Source organism: Gadus morhua, chromosome 11 (genome assembly GCF_902167405.1).
Source record: "Gadus morhua chromosome 11, gadMor3.0, whole genome shotgun sequence".
Classification (NCBI taxonomy): Eukaryota; Metazoa; Chordata; class Actinopteri; order Gadiformes; family Gadidae; genus Gadus; species Gadus morhua.
The window spans coordinates 12,981,225-13,003,421 of record NC_044058.1 but is presented as its reverse complement, the minus strand read 5'-3'; the positions used below and the strand labels follow the sequence as shown (position 1 = coordinate 13,003,421).

Sequence of the window (22,197 nt, the reverse complement as noted above, 5' to 3'; positions counted from 1 at the left end):
GTCTCTTTTCCTTTAGTTTTTCTTCATTGTTTTCTATTCTTTATCTTTACCATATTTAGTATTAATTTAAAAAAAAAGAGAGAAATTATTCAGTGTGTGTGTGTGTGTGCGTGTGTGTGTGTGTGTGTGTGTGTGTGTGTGTGTGTGTGGCTGCCTGCCTGCGAAAGCAATTCATCAATATTCTACAACTTGCACTGATCACTTAGAAGTAGAATTAAAGCAAGAGTTCTAAAGACACAATTACTCAGATATTTAGACACACTGCTTGTCTTAATGTGAGACACATACAGTGTATGTCCTACTGTGAGACTCATGCAACTCAAAGTACCTTGAAAACTAATTGAAGATGCCATTAATCTAAGCAGAGTAAAGGCGCTAAGTATGAAATTGATTGCAGGTAAATCCATAATTGTCTTCACTATGATACAGGAGGTTATTTGGAAGGATGTATAGTGAGCATATATTTTAATAAACAACCTGCTCACATTTTATTGATATCCTAAATTAATTAATCCACGCCCTCCAATACATTTCAATCGTCCGTTCTCTGAAAGGCAAAATAATATATTTATAAATCATCCGCCGACAAAAGTTACATAAAAGTTGTGCACAAAGTGATTCACGGCCTCAATAAAACATATAATGCTAGATTTGATTTAATCACCGGCTAATGTTGAAGGGGAATGTCGTCAAATCAAAAAAGTAATTTTTTTTTGCAATAAAAACCTCCAGTATCCACTGATTTCACACAAGGCCGGCGACGCCGTGAGGCGGCAAGGCCTTGCACTCATCATTACACCCATCAGAGGGAGAGATCACGTGTGACACGCTCACACACCAAAGGTTGAATGCTCAGGTACAGCTACCCAGGTGGAAAATGCCACCGGACGAGAGTCAGTGTCTGAAGATACTTAGGACGCCGTGTCTGGAATCTCAAATGGTTCCCGGCCACGTAAAACATTTTCTATTTTCCGTCACCACAGGCACCTGCCTGGAGGTCTCAGCAGGGGCTGGGAGGGAATATACGAGAGATTACCAAACAAAGCTGAAACATAAGTATTCTAATGAGTATTTTATTTTCCATGCCTTTGATGTATCTCTGGTTTCCTTAACTTGCAGCTCTTCAAAGGAAGAGACCGCACTACAGAAATACTGACACAATAATACTTAATTCCTTGGGTGCAGGAGAACCGTTGGCCTAATTTGGGAGGCTAGGCTAAGCAGAGTTTAGATACACTGCATGTTTCAGCTATATATATACACATCAGCTGTGTGCATTATATGCAGAGATATCCAGGATAAACAGAGTTGGGTGCGCAGGAATAGAACAGAAGAACAATGTGTACAGAAAGGCTGGAGAAATCCAACGTATGAGAGAGGAGAGCAAGCTAGAGATAGTGGACTTAGAGAGAGAGAGAGAGAGAGAGAGAGAGAGAGAGAGAGAGAGAGAGAGAGAGAGAGAGAGAGAGAGAGAGAGAGAGAGAGAGAGAGAGAGAGCGACAGATTGAGAGTGAGGGAACAGAGGAGAGACACATTTTCAATTCTAGTTTGCTGTATTCGAGGACCTGATAAAATATTTAATATTTGATAGCAAGGTATCCAAGGTATTGCAGATGTTTTGACCAATAAAGCTGGTAGAGAAATATGGCAGTAGCAAACAAACTAAGGGAATGCTGGAAACATCTCAAGGTGATCTCACTGCCATTTTTTCCCCCAAAAAAATCCCTCACCAAATCTACACTTTTCAAGAATCTCTGGGTGATCAAAAGAAGTACCGTCTGGTTAACAAGAGGGTACTGAATTAACACTAAAGCAATCTATGCACCAAAGACATCACAGGATGACTAGAACGAGAGGTTAAAGTCAGCTCTGTCTGCTTCAAAGGACTACTGCTGCATGTCTGGTGGTGACAGCCTAATTCTGCCCGGCCTATCAGTACAGATATAAAGAGATTTGATAAAGCTTGTTCCAGAGCTAGTATAACCAACACAACGTTAATATTTTACTGTTAAAGAGGTTGCTGCCAACATGCCTGAAAGCTTTAAGTCCCTGGTGAACACAGCGATAACCGAGACATTCATCCCAGGCTTAAAACATCTACAAGACTCGCTGTCCTCCCTGCTCCAGCATTGTTCCAGCACTCTATGGTTTATGCATGCGTTTCCATCCGTATCGGCGCTCATATGAACATGGAGGTTGCCTGGCCCTTTTGGACACTGCCCCCTTGACACATCGGACCCGACACTTCCTACCACTTACTGTCGTGGTGACGCGTTGCTGCTCTATAGGGCGAGACCCGCACTAGTCCTCCAATCACAGGAGATGTGTAAACGGCTGCTGAGGGACTGGTAATGTAAAATGAGTTATGAGATTGACCGGACCAATTGCTTTGTCTCTGACTGGCGAGTAGGAGCGCATTAGCATGGGGTCAGCTGAAGTGGTGCTGAACGGTGGAACGGGAGAGGGAGACGAGAATGAGGAATCGACGTAGTGCGGTTTTATGGGTAGCCGTGGGAGGAAAATGCGGGAGAGGGAATTGGAGTTCATGGTGACAAAATCCACATGATCTCGGAAGCTCATTTAATCCAATACCTTTTAGAGCTTTATCCCCTCTAACAAATAAAATATTAGCACCTACCATTAGTGGTTTAAACAGTTAACAGTTAAATTGTTGTAAATTTCAGTGCTATCATTTTTGTTGTACTCCTCCACCATTTTGTGGAGTCAACAACTCCCTTTCACAGCCTATAATACCTTATTTTTCCCCCATGAAGCATCTTTCTGGCAGCATTGTTGCAATGTTGACTCACCTATGAGCCGTTCGTATTTTTCTTGAATGGAGTAAGGAGGAGATATATGCATCTCCACACGGCGAGCTAGCAGGACAGCCAAAGTGCCCCGAAAATAGCCCAAAACTCATTTCGCCCCATACAATGGAGAAAGAAGGGGGGACAACATGGGGTTTGCACTGTAGTATTTTTGGGTGATGAGTTCACACAGTTGCATTCCAAGTCATAATGGATAGTGTGGAAGCATGATCCTTTGCAATACCTATAATGTCCATCGGTCGCCCAGTGTCCTTCTCAGTTCTCTTCGTTCAGACATTAAATCCCACGAACAGAGTCCTCTTTAAAAGGTCTGAACTTAAAGGTCCCATACTGTGCAAATGTCACACAGTAATGGAATGATAGGCAGTAAAAATGAGAAGTAATTACTGATCTAACACAGTCATGTAAGTGGGCTGCCTACAACAAAATTTGGCCATAAAACTGTCCAGACCTCATTATTAGTTTTAAGAGTTTAAGCAGTTTTTAGTTTCTGAACAGAGCTATTGATAAGTGAGAAATAGCTGGCCAACAAAGAATGAGAAATGCTGGGAGGCTGGTGTGTGATTGGCAAAAGCATTGATTTCTCTGTGTGTGTTTAAATCATTATCCTTTTCTATGGCCACATTATAAATGATGTTACCTGCAAATATAGAGTGCGAAAAGAAAAGTATCAGTGTGTATTTCTTCAACAGTGTTATATCTAAATTACTATATATAAGCATGTGAATTAATTCACAAAATGCTATGGAGTGTTTGTGCCTATGTTCTTAAACCTTTATTCATTTCATTTTCAAAAGGCGTTAAATATTACACTATGCTGTTGGTACTACAGGAAATTATTTCCACGGGGAAGGTCAGATCCTCCGCAGCAAAATGTAAATTAATTAAGTGAGAGATTGACACTTTACTGCTCCACCTAATTGCTTTTTGACAGCTCTGCAGAGTAAGCAGAAAATAAATGAAATTGAACATGTCGGTAGAAATCCTGCATGCCTACCTCAACGCTTTAGCCGTGGACCTGAAACACATCCAGCGACATGTAGATATTGCATATCGCTCTGAGCGACAATACCTTTTTCATATCAGACAGGGACAAACAGATGTATTTTCAGGGATAAAATGTCAATCACAGCATGCCTACAAAAGACCCATCATAAGAAAAACAACTCCTCATATAGAAATCAATTATAATCTAACTGTGAATGATATACCGCCTGCAGAGGTTCGGAACAGTACCGTCCCTACCTTTTAAAGTACAACTTTAACCAATCCAATGATAGTCATTTGGAGACGAAAGAGTGACTCAGCCATCGCCCCCCTGCCAGGCTGAGAGCAAAAATACTGCATCAGCTGCATTGGAGCCTGCCGGTGTCCACATGTGACCTGTTATGCTCTGGGCCGGTGTCCAGGTGTGACCTCTTATTCACTGGGCCGGTGTCCAGGTGTGACCTCTTATTCACTGGGCCGGTGTCCAGGTTTGATCTCTTATTCACTGGGCCGGTGTCCAGGTGTGACCTCTTATTCACTGGGCCAGTGTCCAGGTGTGACCTGTTTTTTCCACTGAGCCGGTGTATAGGTGTTTTACCTGGTTTTCATTGTGCGAGTGTCCAGGGGTGTTATCTGGTATTTGTCAGGCTAGTGTCAAGGTGTGTTACCTGGTGCTCATTGTGCTGGCTTCAAGGTGTCTCAACAGGTATTCATAGTGACAGTGTCCATGTGTGTTACCTGGTACTCATTTTGCTGGTCTCAGGTTACCTCACCTGGTATTCATAGGGACAGTGTCCAGGTGTGTTACCTGGTACTCATTTTGCTGGTCTCAAGGTGTCTTAACTGGTATTCATAGTGACATTGTCCAGGTGTGTTACCTGGTACTCATTGTGCTTGTCTCAAGGTGTGTCACCTGGTATTCATAGTGACATTGTCCAGGTGTGTTACCTGGTACTCATTGTGCTGGTCTCAAGGTGTCTTAACTGGTATTCATAGTGACATTGTCCAGGTGTGTTAGCTGTTCTGAAGGTTTCTCACCTGGTATTCATTGGGCCAGAAGGTGCTGACCGCCAGCTCCACCTGGTGCCACTGCTTGCCATGGGACCCTGATGTGTTCCACACAGGGCTCCCCAGGGGCCCCCCGTTGACGCGGACGTAGGCCCTCAGAGCTCCGGGACTGTGGCCGTCGCGGCTGTACAGGAAGTAGCTGAACTGGACACAGTGAGTGTCGTTCTCGCTCAGGGTCTGGAGCAGCAGCTGAGCGCGGTGCCCTGCGGCATGCTGGGAGGAGTTGACCAGCATGTAGGATCCTAAAGGGACGAGCGAGAGGGATAGGACGTCAGAGGTCAGCCAGGGGTCAGTGGCGTCAAACAACAACAATGCATGTGGCTTGTGTTGTGTTTCGATGCTATGAACCTATGCCATTGTAAATATCAGTGAATCACTCTATGATAAGCCTTCTATTTCATGACACAAATGTGAAACATATTAATAAATGGAGTGCAGCCTGGGACACAATACAATACATCAAATTATTCCTTCATGGAGAGTTTTTTGAAAGAGAGATAGCGGAGCGATGGAGGCTTTTTAATATCAGCGCTGATGAGAGATTTCGAAGAAGCGCGGGGCCATAACACAGAAAACAAACTGTTCTCAATCATTTGTAGGTGGGAGATTAAACAGGGGAGACAATTGAAACCGCTCAACACATCATTGGCGCTCTGTGTGTAGACGGCAGATAATAGGAAAAGTAATGTACTCCGTGGAAATAAAACACAATGGATCAGCACCAACCCCGGCCTCGCATCAGAGGCCACGGAGCTGTCTGACGGACAGAAAGAGATAAAGAAGGAGGGACGCCCGGGCAGCCGTGGTCGCTCTGCAAGGTGAGGCTGAGGGTGGAGAGTAGATCTGCGAAGCCCCCGGCAGGCTCTACTAATCAGAATAATATAACCCTATTACCCCCTCGCCTTGCATCTGTCCTGCCTGCAGTCGCTGCCGGCTAACGTGATTAGCCCAGCCCTGCTGGGAGCCTTTCCCCTCGTACCCACACAATCAGCCTGTTGTCTCCCTACCCCAAGGTCTCTCTCCCGTCCCCGGCCTGAAATGATCCTGAGAGACAGGGCGGCGTCGGCAGACCGAGGGGCCCGGGGCCCCGGGCGGCAGGCTTAGTGCGACCGACGCGTCAACGCTCAGATGCTCAGGACAGGAAATAGAATTCCTGTTAAGGAAACCACTGTCTGCACATCTAAATTGGATTGGATCACGTGAACCGGGGTACTTTACCCATGGAGGGAACATCCAACGTCTGATATATGGGTTAGGGTTTCAGATCCCGGTTTGCCGCAGGTTGATTAAATATTCAGCCTTCATTCCAATTCACACCTTTGGATTTACAAAGCAGCTGTCGCCAGACCTACACTAATGACTCCTGAAAACCCATCAAGTATCTCAGAAACAGACAAGACAATAGGAAACGCATCCAATATAATTCAATAAATCTTATCAAAAAACAAATATGGAATCCTTAATCCTTATCTACCTTTCTGTGTAAGTAAGGACAGGAAGGCCATTTGGTTGACGCCCCAATGTAATATGTGTAATCATCCCACTCCTTTCAACACACCCTGATCTGTGTGGGTGTGTGTGCGTGCATAGTGCGTACCTATTTGCGTGTGCGTGTGTCTTTGGGATGGACATCCATGTCCTCCTCCTGTCTCTCCTCCTAATCAGACCTCTCAGCTTCTCTTCGTTCCCATTCACTCTGCGCTCCTCAGGAGACTCATAAACATAAAGCCGGCCGGCGAGCGTCTGAATCCATATGGTTTTCAGCGGCTGCAGCGCAATCACTCCCAGCTTTATAGACACGTTATGAATATGTTTCTGTACACCGGGCAGGTTCATAGTATTGATATTAAGGGAAGTGGAGACACATGAACTGCAGCCTGGCTGCACTTTAACCTTTATTAGGTTTTTAAATTAAAGCTAGGTGTGGAAATATACTCCTTGTGATCCATGAAAGGATCTAAGCCATGAATTAAACATTTTGACGGATGAAATAGGCACCTTGAGAGATTCTGGGCTGGACTGGTTTAATGTGGGGATGTCACACACATCCATCAATAGCGAGAGACCAATAGTGTATTTCAAGATTCAATTTTGTGCATTAAATTGAACGCAAATGAAGCAATGTTTTGCTTTCGTTTTGTTGTACATGCACAATATATTCAAATTGTTGAATGTCCTTTCTGCATTTTCGTCGAATGGTCATGTATATTACCATGGTAACACTTTGATGTTTATTTTCAACACCATGTTTTAATGTCAAAGCATTGATAAATATTGCCGAGATTTTTGGATGCCGTTAATTAAGAAAAATAAATAAAAGGGTAACTTAAGGTAATATATATGAAAAAAAATTCTTCTTCATGAATGGAATTTAGCAGTAGCACTTATAAAATGCTACTTAGCCATATAAACTAGTACAGAGAAACACCAAACGTGAAGTGTGAGTTTCTAAAAAAATAGTTCTTGGTAGGTCTAACTTAACTGGTCTCGTCAATACCTCCTTGGATCAGGCTCATCTCTATATGGCTGTAATGTTTGTGTTTACAATTGTAGATTATTTATTTCACTGACTGAATACTAGTGTTATTTAAAGAGTGAAATACTCTGAGTCTAAGAGAGGATTTGAATCAGGGCCAACTCTGAGCATTAAAGTGAGAGCGGTGGGGCGCGACATTCCACTGCAGAGTAAAGAGAAAGTGGTTTGTGTTTGGAGAACAGTGAGGAGTGAAACAACACAGCACACTTGGTTTCCACTTCACAGAAACCTCAGAAGGAGCATGAGCCTCACAGAATTACCCAGGAAGGTTGGGCATTTAAGATGTAAGAAGGTCAACGGATCAACGAGGGTTTGATGTCCTATCTTCAGATGGCCTCCTCTAGGGGGGGTTGCAGCCTAACAGAGGCCTGGACGGCTTTACCCTTGAGTCAAATGACCTGCTGCTGAGGGTCACCTTGAGGAGCCGAGGAGCCAAGGAGCCAAGGGGCAGAGGAGCTTGTTATCTGGGGCAGGGGCAGGGTCACTCTAAACCCACAGTAGCTCGCAACCAGGAGGAAGGCTAGCAAGGTTAGCTCCTTGTGTGGTAGGACTTTCTGTTGCTTGTTCTCTCTCTGGTTTAGGAAAGAACATCTCAGCTGGAGCCAGTCAATTTAAATATTATCTAAATTACCACTCCCTTCTATTACAGCTACTAGTTTGTATTGGGTTGTTTCTGAACCTGACAGTTATCGGCAGGTCTTTTGATGTCATGTGATTTTGAATAAAGAATAGTAAAATAGGATTTTTTAGTGTACATCTTATGAATGATCTGCCATTCCTATTTTAACATAATTCAGTGTGAAAATAAAATTAACAATTATGGAATTATTAATTTAAACCCAAAATAGGATATATCTCTGCCACACAAAGATTATGCATAGACGGTATCACCTCTGTTCCTGAAACGGCAGCGCGTACATTATGACAACTTATGATAATGATATTATGTTACTTAGCTCGTCATACACCTCCCTCAGGATCTCACTCAGACCCAACATAATCGTATCATCATACTATACATAGAATCCAGACGCAGTCTTACAATGATATTCTGATCGGCAAGTCCATTTGTGGTACAGACTTTATTGTCATTATTACACATGTCACAAGTACAGAGCAACGAAATTACCAGTTACATCCCGTCCAAGAAACATAAAAAAACAGTGTGGGGAGACAGGACGGAGAGACTGTCGGGACGCATGCGCTCCCTCATTATTAGATAAGAAAAGGTAAACAAGAGGGAAAACGTGTCTACGGATCAGGTAGTTAATTGTAATGCTAGAAATTAACTGTTGTTGAATCAATTAAGAAAATTACCTAGATAGTTTAGATTTATTTATTATGGCCAGTACAGGGGAAGGAATAGACTGCTATTAACTTTAACAATCTATTTATATAAAATACATCTGTTTCAAGTCCTAAAATACAGATATGAGGAATAAAAAATGTGTGTCTGACTTTTATTTTGTCTCAGTTTTATTCTGTATATAGCTCCCGTTTTATTGGATATATATTTGTTCGATTTGTACGGGAAACAAAGCAACCCTTTTACAGGACTACAGTTTTCCGCAGCAGTTCACTAGAGGAACTGGAAAGTTCCTTCAGGCGACCGTAAAACTGAAGGTTTTACTGAAGATCTAACTTCTAAAATACCTTCATCCTGTCCTTGTATAATACATGACTTCATGAACAGCGCTTTAATGTCACTCGTTCATGACCAGCTTTTTTATGAGATTACAAAGAGCAGCCCATAAAGACTCACTTTCTAATAAAGACGAAAGTAGAAAAAAATCACAGACACACACACACACACACACGCACCCAGCCAGACACACACTTAAACAGTAGTGCTCAATGCAAACATGCCCTGCGTTACATACCATCTACCACCTCCTCATGACCTTTTGTGAATTATGATTCAAAGCACTGGGAAATCTGATAAGGCTGCATCCATCCCTTAGTGTTCCTCCCAAGGGCACGGTTACATCCATAACAAGATTAAGAATGATCCAGCACATCATAATTCATACAGAGCACGGCTGGACCGGGCCCCGGTACCAGGCTACCGGTGACACAATCTGGGGAGAGCCACAATGGAACAGCTATAGACCAGAGATAAATGAATAGCAGCGATGTATGGCGGGCATTGGACGATTATAAAGGTGAAGGATTTTGGGTCATACAAACCAGGGACACCGAATATCATTAAAGGGAATTGTCAATCGAAGGCCGTAATTGAAATGGATCGACAATGTCTGAATTGCTGAACGTTGGTGGGTCAAAAAGACGAGGCTGAACAACTAATTTATTGTAATGTCCACATGTTCCTACGTAAACATTCTCAATCCCTCTCTCTTTTCCTGTCTCTCTCTATGTTTCTCTCTCTGTCTCCCTCTCTCTCTCTCTCTCTCTCTCTCTCTCCGTTTCTCTTTTTTCTCAAAATCTCTCTCCCTCTCTCTCTTTGTCTCTCTCTCCGTTTCTCTCTCTCCGTCTCAGTCTCCCTCTCTTTCTATTTCTCTCTGTGTGTATCTCTCTCTCTCTCTCTCTCTCTCTCTCTCTCTCTCTCTCTCTCTCTCTCTCTCTCTCTCTCTCTCTCTCTCTCTCTCTCTCTCTCTCTCTCTCTCTCTCTCTCTCTCTCTCTACAAATGCCATTAGCCAACTGTACTTGGAAATAAACAAGTAACACCGAAAAAGATCAAATCTTCAGTGCACTCTGCTCCGTGTTCAACCCTGTTGAATACTCTGAATCCCTTTTCAGCTTTTCTTCGCCGTTCAGCTATTCTCTTCTGCAACTAGCTTTTCCCAGCTGCAAATTCCCCAGCAAGAACGTCTGACTGACTGATAGTCTATTTAACTTTAAAATAGCTTTCTTCATTGGTAAATAACAAACAAAGAATTGCAATTGCATTATTAAGATTGATGGATGGTCAATGGTCCTATTCCGCATTAAAATAACACCAATGGATTATGGTGCATTTCGTACTTACACTTGTCTCATTTACAGCTCAACAGCACAAAGACACCGCATTAGAAGGCTCGGGGATTAATTACAAACGCACATTCATGTTGCTCTTATCAACAGAGTGTAGAGGCCCACCCCCTACTCGCTGTAGAGGGTGGGCCTCTACATGCTCTAGAGGCCCTTCCCCTATTCTCTGTAGAGGTCCACCCTTTACACTCCCTAGAGGCCCATCCCTAGAGTAAAGACCCCCACTCCGCCCACCCTGGCAAAGGATGCAAGCCTAGCCCCCCCACCCTCGTCCTCCACCACCCGACCAATTTCCAAATGTGTGGCATTTACACACACGTTCCCTGGGGAGCAGTTAATGTCAGAGAGAGGGGACTGTGGAGCAGGGCGCTTTTTGTACATTTAACAGCACGGGTTGCATTCAGTATTGCTAGCTAACAATGCTAAATGTTATTTTGTCTCAAGTCAAGGCATAGCTGTGCCCGTGATCATAGCTGTGTCTCCCCTACAAACCTCAGACTGTGGTGAATGGATTGGTACACAAGGTTAAGCACCAACTCCCCAGGGGGTTCGGGAAAAAGAAACAGGTAGGAATCATTGCCTGTTCCTAACGTTCCCATCTGCCTCCTCCCTGGAAAACAATGTTCCAGGTAGATTTGCAAAAACTGGCCACGTTGTGTTGGCCTTGACATGTATAAGGAATACAAACAATGAAATAATTCAGATGAGGACATAACAGAAGATGTCTTTAAATGTATCAAAGTACTGTGCCACTAAGTAAGGGCATTACTAAATTAAGTCATAAAGAGCAGTCTTACTTCCCGACTTCTGAATGAGACAGCTGTTCCCTAGGGCTTCTATTTCAAACACAATACAGGAGAAGGAAAATGGAAGCTTCGGTTACAGAAATATTCCTAGGATTACTTTTCTATTCTAAACACAGTCGGGGCGCACGAATGGAGACGCTAAAGACAGCATGAATATGTTAATAGTAACGGCTTCATGCAAGCATAACCCAATATTGGCCACATACAAAGAGAAGCAATTTGCTGTTATATTTTGGGAATTTTTACATTTTATAATCCGTTGCCTGACTACCGTCACTAGATCTGTCGCGTTAAGTGTCTTTTTGTCAGCAGGACATGTGTAATCCATTTCAATCTCTCTGATGATGTTTGGTTAACATAACCTCTCCTACATCCTGTTTTACCAGGATGGTCACAGCAGGAACCAGTACGCACCAGTAGGAACCATTGAGCACAATATCACTTTCTATTGTCACTTAAATATCAAGCGGTTCATCCTGGAATAAATAAAGAAAAAGTCTTCAGATTTGTTTGACGTCATGCAGGTCAACATTCAAACTACTCAGAGCAAATAAACATCCGCTCCTTATGACTGCTGTTTTGTAAGTCCTGTTCACTGCTGCGACAGAGCCCATAGCAGCAGAGGAGACTCCATTCAAATACAAAACAACACACGTGGTTCCAGACATAATCGGAGGGGAAACAACTGCGTGGCGGAGATGGATGGAGCAGCCATTGGACTGACGGGTGGAGGCTGACACTCCTCCTAAATTGTGGAACCCGATCTCATCTTTACGCCGCTCACACATCCTCCATCCCTCCTCTGTCTCATCTCTCTCTCTCTCTCCCTCTCTTTCACTCACTCCCACTCTCTCCGTTAAGTCTGTCAAGTCTCTCCCCTCTGCCTCTCTCTCTCTCTCTCTCTCTCTCTCTCTCTCTCTCTCTCTCTCTCTCTCTCTCTCTCTCTCTCTCTCTCTCTCTCTCTCTCTCTCTCTCTCTCTCTCTCTCGTCTCTGCCTCTCTCTCTCTCACCTCCTCTCTCTGTGTCAAGTCTGTCAAGTCGTTCCCCTCCGCCTCTCTCTCTCTCTCTCTGGCGCGGTCTCTTGCTCATTAATGAATATTCCTATTAAAACGGTTTGACCTGAATAGCTCTGGTGTTTCTTTTAATTTAACAGACTAATTTCAAATCACATCTGCACTGTCATTTATCTCCGAAGCCGCAGCGGCAGGAACGTCACGAGGTGCAAACCATTACTCCTTGTGGGGCAATTTATCCCATCGTGAGCACACACACGTCGCGAAGGCACTCTCTACACCGCCATCTTCATGCTTTGGCAGTTATTTTTTTTAAATGGCCAGCCAGAAGATGGCAGAAAGAAAATAATTGAATTAGGCCGTGTTACGCCTTGAGGCGCTCAAAGACATTTCCAGAGATTTCCATTTTCCCCTCGCACAACTCAACACCTCATCTCTGTGTCTCCTGCGCGGGATCTGCGTGGCGGCAGGTGTCACACGGCCCCGTCTCTTGGTCTCCGTCGCTGAGAGGAGGGGGCCTTCAGAGAGAGAAAGGGAGAGCACTTTTCCCTCCACAGCTTGACCTTTTCAAGGCTCCTGCGGGCTCCTGAGGGAGGGGGGGAGAGGGGGAGGGGGGGGAGGCAGGGGGAGACGCGCGGTACCACCAGGACTCGCCTGGGAGGGGGGGACAGCCATTGGTGTCCACAGGAGAGAAGAAAAATAGAAAATGGAATCTCTTTGTGTACCCAGCGCTGTGTGGCCATGGCTCCCGGTCTGCCGTGTGCTTTGTGCCGGGCGTGGCACTCTGCTCAGAGGTGGAGCCCGGCAGCAGGAGGTGGGCGACTGAACCGCCCGCTCACGCTCCCTGAAGGAGATGGTGAGGGCTAATAAAGAACCAATAGCTCTCTACACTATAATCGGTATATTATCTTTATAAACTTTCTCTATAAAGCTATATATTAGCTCTGTGCTATCTCTATATACTATCTCTATACTATATGTATCTCTATAAACTATCTCTATACTATACTCCCTATATATTCTCTATTTACTATCGCTAGATCATCTCTTTACCACCTCTATACAATATATAATATCTCTATATACACACTTTATATACCATCTATATACCATCTGTATTTACTATCTCTATATACTACCTCTATACTATCTCTATACATTATCTCTTTATACTCTACATATTCTACATACTATCGCTTTACACAAAAAATACTCAAAACTATGTCTATATTTGCCATACTGTCTTTATATATCCTCTATATAGTATCTCTACATACCATCTCTCTATCCTCTATGTATTCACTTTGTATACTCTCTCATTGATCTCCAGACCCTCCAGGGACCTCTCTCAAACAGCCCCGGAGACCAGTCAGAACCCAAACCCAAACTGCCATTTCCCCACACCCCGAGTGCACTACTAAATGCACGCCTCCATGTACACAATACCATGTTTACGGTTGTGTGCGGATGTGATTCTTCTTGGCATGCCTCTGCCTATTACATCCTGATCCCTGACCTGTTCTCACGTCCAGTCTTGTCCAGGCTTCTGGCGACTACAGGAGTATGAATAAAACATTCCCCCTCCAACAAAAACATAGTAAGCATTTTCGGCAGACGAGCGCGGACGACAAAGCCAAAACTGCTAGAAATCGGAGACTCAGAGTGAGGTGGAGGCAATCCACCACTGGTCTTATCTTGTCCTGATGTTCATTAGCCCCTCATTATCCACGACCCAGGTTATTACCATGACAGCGGAGTGGTGCTCACTGGTGTTAAAGATGGAGAGCCCAGTCATCTCATAACAACACAGGAAGTCCTTTGCTTCATCGTCTGCCTGTCAGAGGGCGCGTACACCGTGTTGACGAGGAAACAATAAATACACGTTTAATGAGGGGGTTTTCGTGCACGTATTCCACGGACCATGGAATAAGTGCCCTAATTGTCATGTACTTGAAGGATATTTGTAGATGCTATAGATACTAGAGATCTATTCAAACCCACTGTTGCAGTAGTTTAATTGCATGACTTAAGGCTGAGATTCCAGTATATTAGAATCTATAGATAAATCCGTAGAACAAACCTTCAACCCAACTCGCTTCTCCCATCAGCGGTCCTTCCTCCTTCACCAGAAACACACAGTCATGCATACAAAGATACACACACACACACACACGCATATGCCCGGATCCACACGCGCACACACACACACACACACACACACACACACGCACACACACACATATGCCCGGATCCTCTCACACACACACACACACACACACACACACACACACACACACACACACCACACACACACACACACACACACACACCACACACACACACACACACAGCACTAGGAACCTGTCAGCATACCGGCTGCAAATGCAGTTTAAAGGGTCCTCTGAATTCCTTTCATTCATTATTAGGCTTGTTTAAAAGAGTCTGCAAGCAAGCATCGATACACACCCACGGCAAACCTCACCAAGCACCACAGCCCCCACCACATCCCTAAATGTTCCCATAACTACGGTGGTGACAGAGCACCCCACTGTGTGTTGCTTAGCCTAGTGCCTGAGAAGCCCTCTGTCATGGTCCAATAAAACCCAACACAGTAAATAAACACGAATGAGACGGGCTGCTGTCAGATAGAGGTCTAGACAGACAGACGTGTAGATGGACCCACGGACCGATGGGGGCGGGCTAGGGGGGCCCCACCCAGGGCGAGGACAGAGGCATCGACCACATAAATCTATGTCAGACCCGGTCAGGCGACAGAGACCTCGTTCTGACAGACACGCAGGTCAGAGATGTTACCCCAGAACCCCCTCCCCCCCCACCCCCACCCCCCACCACCACCACCAGCTCCAACGCAGGTGTAGTGTGTGTGTGTGTGTGTGTGTGTGTGTGTGATTAACTGTCACTCAGCTTGTGTGCGGTGAGTCACACTCAGTCTCATTAGAACGAGCGGTCACGTGACAACACAGGCCTGACCTTCACTCTCACCTCTAAACCACGTCTTTATTAGCTACACCTTTTTTTATTTCTTTTTTCGCCCTGCCTCACACTTCAATTAGACCAAGGGGAGGATTCAATATTGAGAATAAGGTTATGACACAGTCATATTTTATATTGTTCAGTTATTCCATTGTCATATTAAGACGTTGAGCTAGTGGAGCCTACGTTTAATATGAAGATAATTTGAGTTACAATGTTAAGGTCTGAGCTAAATATTAAAATGGGATCAAATTAAGTAGGAATGGTTACCGTGGTAATTTAATTCCCAATACAATATTATATCTAATGTATATTTTCGCGTAAGCTTCCCTCCGATTATATTATCCCTACCTCAATGGTGGTATAGTCTAGCTAATAAAGCGACCTTCCATCAAACTAAAAACCAGCTTATAGGCATAACACGACAAAGTATTTGTCCACAATTTAAGGCGTTTTCCCAGAGCCGTGCACAGCTCGGTGTGATGTTTTTTTCCTTCCTATCTCTGCTTTTGTTAAGCTCCCATCGATCCACAGCACTCAAGCCTGCGAGCGCACTGGAATTTTTTTTCTGGCTCATTCTGCATCATGTGCCCTCAGAAGCCCGTGTCCTGACAGCGCAGGGCTTTCTGGGATAAAGAAGGGCGGCGAATCTCAAAGTGCACGAAGCACGCGCCCAGGGGTGGCGGAGGACGCACGCCGGACTCTGGGCCGACTTTCATCAGGGGGCTCTGGAGACTCTTGAGGCTCCGGAGACGCTGCTCCTTAATACGTTGGAAAAGTAATTAAGAGAGTCAGAGGCAAAAGGATTCCCACTGCCCACTCCCTCTTTCTCTTACACATCCTCCTCACTCCACAATTTCTCATCTCTGGTTTGCTTACACACATTCTCTCTCTCTCTCTCTCTCTCTCCTCTCCTCTCTCTCTCTCTCTCTCTCTCTCTCTCTCTCTCTCTCTCTCTCTCTCTCTCGTGAGTATTCTTTGTGGGGATGTATGTGGGATGTATTAGCGGTGGTCACAGATTAGGGGTCAACCAGTCCATGATTGGACTAGCGGGTCGGCTAACCGCATGCTAACAGCCGTCCATAGCCCTGGCCCAGCGTCTGATGCAGAGTGAAGTGAGATCCCGGCTCAACCCACACAAGGCAAAAGGCCATTATCTCAAACGTCCAGCACCCTGTGTGTAAAGGAAGTACTTATCGCTGTGGTGTTTTTAAACTCCATCACCGATAGATCTGCAGCCACAAAGCCATCAACGAAACAGTTCTGGCCCATAAAAGCTTGAATACATGAATGGCTCTGTTACGATTCAGTTTTACAGTAAACCACCTTAAACACAATCAATACGTCCGAGCACCCGGCCTCTTTATCCTCAATCTCCCACTTCTGAAACCCCTTTTCGGTCTACCAATAATCAACTTCTACTTCTTCGTCATCTCCCTGGCTCTTTGTCTGTCAGAGCGTTACTTAAAACGCCGATCAGAAACAGCCCCCCTGCCAAACTGGGTAGATCGGGGAAGCCATTGGCCATTAGGCAGCCACGAAGAGTGCTGCTGCTCAGCCCTGAAAGCCCTGCCAAGCTCCAGCCCGGGGGCCATCACTGCCTCCACACCCGGGCTGTGCTCATCAGCCTGTCTGCACCCAACAATAGACCAGATGGATGGAGAGGACGGGGAGTCAAGCTTCCGGCCCTATAGGTCCAGGGGCCGCGCCTGGGAGCGACAGTCCCCATTTTGTTTCTTTAATGCTTATTTTGGATGTTATTGTTTTGTAGGTCTGTTGTCTGTGTCTGGGATTTAGTGCGTAGAGAGGTTAGGCTGTATCTCATTCAGTGCGTTGGAAGCGGTGTCTTTCGTCGAGAATTGTTTACTGAACTCTTGACCACAGTGGCACTCGCTAAAGTGCTTTATGCGGAGTGTACAGACCGAATTCCGTTTCAATAGATTTGGGTTCTATTCCAGTACAACAATGCACCATTTTCTCAAGATGAACAATAAAGAAGTTAGATAACCTGAGTTCATTATCTTATCACAATCTTCCTACACAGAATAGGCCAACGTTCTTCAAGAGAGGGAAGTAAGGCTGGCAGAGTAGCTAAGTATGATAGGCCTGCTAGTAGCCACTACTAAAAATTCAGTGTTTCCCCTAGTAGTGTTGAGGTTTGTGTGAGGTTCTCTATATGTTTGTGTGTGTGTGTGTGTGTGTGTGTGTGTGTGTGTGCGTGCGTGCAAGGTGCTGATGTGCACATGCACGGTGCCGATGTGCTTGTGCATTATAGAGCTATTAGTGTGATCACTGACTTCCGTAGGGTCGGGTGTATTCAAACAGAAATGGTTGAATACAATGGTAGAATTGAACATGGAAAGTAATAGCATTTCCGGTTTCCTAATAAGCTTCTGTTCTACTACTGTGTTGGCTGCTTTCTTTTATTTAATCACTTGTTGTGTTATTTTTTCTCTTGTACTTCCTACATTCAGTCTAAAGCCATCATGATCTTATGCCACCCACAATATCATAATTATTAACTATATAATATAATTATTATATAGTTTTCCACAATTAGGTCAAACATAATTGATGATAAGAATATTAATAATAAGCGGTGTTATTAATCCAGAGGCGACGCTGTTCCACTGCTGGATCAGTGGGAAAACACTGATGCATTAATATGCTATACATACATTATATATCACTGGCCCACTTCTCTGGTCAAAAGATGTCCTCTAGATTAAAGTTCTGAACATTAAATGCATGAAGGACGGGCTCGTCCTTAGCATTGAATATAAAACTGTAGGATAAAAGATTATTATTACGGTCTCATTTACTGACCCAAACTCATTCACTCAGAATCAATGTGTCTGCAAGGACGTCAGAACCACTGCTCATAAGAAACGGGCCCACTTATATTCTCAAGCAATATGGGGTTGGGCTTTCATCAAAAGTATAACAGAACTCATGGGGAAACTACAAGTATTTATTTCAAACTCACTGAAAATAATTCTGTTTTCATGGACTCGTATTTAATTGGACCCCAGATCTTTAATTTTTGCATTTAACATTTCCTGCTCACTTTGATATTATTATTCTATATTATACTATTAAAATATGATTCCTATTTATGATATACATCTTTTATGTTTTGTCCTCATCTGATGCTTCTCTTTCAGATCGTTTAGTGCTGATGTGCACGGGTCGTGTGTGTGTGTGTGTGTGTGTGTGTGTGTGTGTGTGTGTGTGTGTGTGTTGTGTGTGTGTGGTGTTGTGTGTGTTTGTGTGTGTACGGTGCTGATGTGCATGGTGCTGATGCGTGTGTGCTTTCACGTTGCGGATGTGCATGTGCATGCTGATGTATGTTTGAGTGCACAGTGCTGAGGTGCGTGTGCGCAGAGGTTTTAGTGCGATCACTGACTCAAGAAGGGTCGGGTACATTCAAACAGAAATGGTTGAATTAAATGGTATTAGAATTGAACATGGCAAGAAATAGCATGCGTATGGTTTAAGTGTGTGAGATTAATTGTTGGGCATTGGTGTTGGCTCAAATACTGTTTTCAGTCCGCCTTTTGTAGCCTTCCCATTGTCTGGCTTTCCTAATACTGTTGCTTCTTTTCTACTTATTCAAATATGTTGGCTGCTTTCTTTTATTTAGTCACTTGTTTTATTTAGTCACTTGTGCTAATTTTTTCTACATTTAGTCTCAAGCCATCATGAGCATATTCCACCTACAATATCATCATTATTCTTCTACAACAGAACACTATTTAGCCATCAGTATTTTTCCATAATGTTTATCCAATGACAGCAATGACAAGGTGGCAACTAAGGGGGGTGCAGTAGGGTTCATCTATGATAAATATATATTAATTTTAAATAAAGACAATTGCATTCGGGGCGCCAAACAAAATATAATTTGTGGGTGTGTGGTGGACATAATTGATGATACAAATCTTAATAATGGTGCCATGGTAGACTGCAGTGGCGTTATTAATCCAGAGGCGGCGCTGTGCCACTGCTGGATCATAGGGGAAACACTGACACACAAATATGCTAGTACACATACAGTACATATCACTGGCCCATGTCGCTGGTCAAAAGATGTCCTCTAGATTGCAGTTCTGAACATTACATATGCTATATATTCTATCCTATAATCGTTAGCATTGAATACAAAACAAGGTAATATAAAAGATTGAGCGCATTATCTATTGAAGGTCTCCCTATCTTTGTGTCTGCAACGACGTCAGAATCACTGCCCATACGAAGTGGGCCCACTTATATTCTCAAGCAATATGGAGTTGGGCTTTCATCCAAAAAATTTTTTGCATTTAACATCTCCTGCTCACTTAGATATTAGTATTCTATAATATATTATTAAAATATGATCCCTATTAATACAATTAATATGTTATATTATGTTATCAGTTGCTTGATATACTTCTCTTACAGATAGTTTCCCATCTGCTTAGAAAGGTTTGTCATGAACTGGAGTCTCTCAATAGACACTCACCAAAAATAAGCTCAGCAACCATCTGCTACCAGGTCTGGGAGACACGGTGAGGCCAGGGCCGTAGCCATGATTAGAAAAACAGAGGGGTCAGCGGGGGGGCGCAGTTGTGGCTCCAGTTGCGGGGGTTCAGTTTTTGTTTCAGGGGGTTAGGGTTGTTTTCGGCTCAGCTCCCGCAAGCACCAACAGTTGTCACACAAGTTGGACACAAAGTAACAAGTCTCAAAACTGAATTAAGCATTTGCTCATCTCGAATATGTTCTCAACCGCTGATTTTGTTTGTATTTAGTTTCTCATTTTATTTTGATCACTACAAAATTGACCGAGGTCCGGAGCTCTGTGACCTGATAGCTGGCTACGGGCCTGGGTGAGGAGCAGCCAGGAGCAGTCTGGGAGACCGTGTGAGGAGCAGCCTTGATGGTCTGCAGCTCTGGGGAGACCGTGAGGAGCAGCCTTGGAAGGGTCTTCTCAAGGACCACCCATTTTTACGCACTGAGGAACAGCATCAAGAGCCCCAGGAGGAGCTGTGTGTGTGTGTGTGTGTGTGTGTGTGTGTGTGTGTGTGTGTGTGTGTGTGTGTGTGTGTGTGTGTGTGTGTGTGTGTGTGTGTGAAAAAGTGAAATATTGCAATGGATTGCATTTGCAAGGATGTCAGATATAGAGGAATCACCCAGCAACTATAAACTATAAAAAATAAGCCTTATCGTGCATTCACGCACAGTCGCACACACACACACACACACACACACACACACACACACACACACACACACACACACACACACACACACACACACACACACACACACACACACACACACACACACACACACGCATGCCATTTGTAGAGACCGATGACATTGACACAAAGAAACCACAGCTTACAGTATACCAACATGCACACTTAAACGTTGGGAACTAACTGAAGTCTTTCTTAGTGTAATTGCTTTTCTTTTGTTAGTCCCAGTGTTGTACGAAGGTGAGAGACACTTAGCAGTGAAAACAGGATTAATCTAGTCCTGCTTCCTAATTAATTATCTGGCTGTTTGGCTAATAAATCTTGGCTATCTGGCCCTCCCATCGAAGCAGGAGATAGCAAGACCGAGCTAGGGGAATGTTAAACGTGCTGTGCTTTCGGTAATCAAGTTTGGAGAATGCCGCTAAAATATCTGCTTTACTTTGCTTCCGTTCTAACTCAATTAAAAAGATAGGACTTTATGTTTTATTTTGTGGAAATTGTTCCAGGGCCATTTGATTACTGCCTAATAGCCTAAAGCGCATTTGCCAGCAAGTTAACGCATTACACAAAAAAAGAAGAAGAAGAACTCCTTCTTTTATAGTTGTCTTATAGTTGTAGTTGCAATGTGTAACATTTCAACTAGCTTAGTATAATCCTAAATTATTCAAGTCAATGCTGATCGATAGTGATTTCAATAAGATCACATCTTATAACTGATATTTAAAATAAAAAAAATGCTGGCAAGCCATTTTGACACACATTCACATCAGGTAGGTAGACACTCACAAACACACACTCACACACAGACCAGGTAGGCAGACTCCTACTCGCACAACGGATAGGTACATACATAATTACACCAGGTAGGTACACACTCACACCAGGTAGGTGGGCGCACACACACACACACACACACACACACACACACACACACACACACACACACACACACACACACACACACACACACACACACACACACACACACACACACTCACATACCAGGTGGTAGGAACACACTCACACACCAAGTAGGTACACACTCACACACCAAGTAGGTACACGCTCACACACTGGTCGCCCTGCGGCCCTGAACCCGACTCCCTGCCCCCCCTGGAGCCCACCGCTGTGCTTGCGGTGGAGCGGGATCCACAGTCTCCCCACTACTAGACGGTCAGGATAGTCTGTTAACGCCCAGCGGGTGTCTGTTTATGTGTACACACATTAACTATGCAGCGACCTCCCCGCCGGAACAGAGGTGCCATGTCAACTCATTCTACACATCACACCAGGAGGGTCCCCACAGGACTTCACACCATGAAAGGGGGGTCCAAAGCCCTGTGAGGTGGGCAACGCAGGAGCGAGGGAAGGGGAGAAAGGGAGAGAAACAGAGAGGACACGAATAGAGGAGAAATACACTGCGGACGACCATCAGAGTTTCACTTTAAAGTTGAAAGTACAACGCTTACGCACAGAGGGTTGCCAAGGCAATAGAGGGGGATGTTTGTGCGTGTGTGTGTGTGTGTGTGTGTGTGTGTGTGTGTGTGTGCGTGTGTGTGTGTGTGTATATGTGTATGTGTGTGTGTGTGTGTGTGTGTGTGTGTGTGTGTGTGTGTGTGTCTGTGTGTGTGTGTGTGTGTGTGTGTGTGTGTGTGTGTCTGTGTGTGTGTGTGTGGTGTGTGTGTGTGTGTGTGTGTGTGTGCATTTTCCCAGAGCCAAAAGGAAGCCAACGAATCAGT

General features: G+C 44.3%; 1 protein-coding gene across 6 annotated transcripts in view; it reads right to left on the bottom strand.

Moving 5' to 3' along the window:
• Positions 1–22,197, bottom strand: part of ptprub (protein tyrosine phosphatase receptor type Ub) — a 134,819-nt gene that overhangs the window by 66,001 nt on the left and 46,621 nt on the right. For all 6 annotated transcript variants that reach the window (XM_030371048.1, XM_030371049.1, XM_030371051.1 and 3 more), the window contains exon 3: positions 4,854–5,125. In XM_030371048.1, coding sequence (XP_030226908.1) covers positions 4,854–5,125 — 272 coding nt within the window. The remainder of the gene's footprint in view (positions 1–4,853; positions 5,126–22,197) is intronic.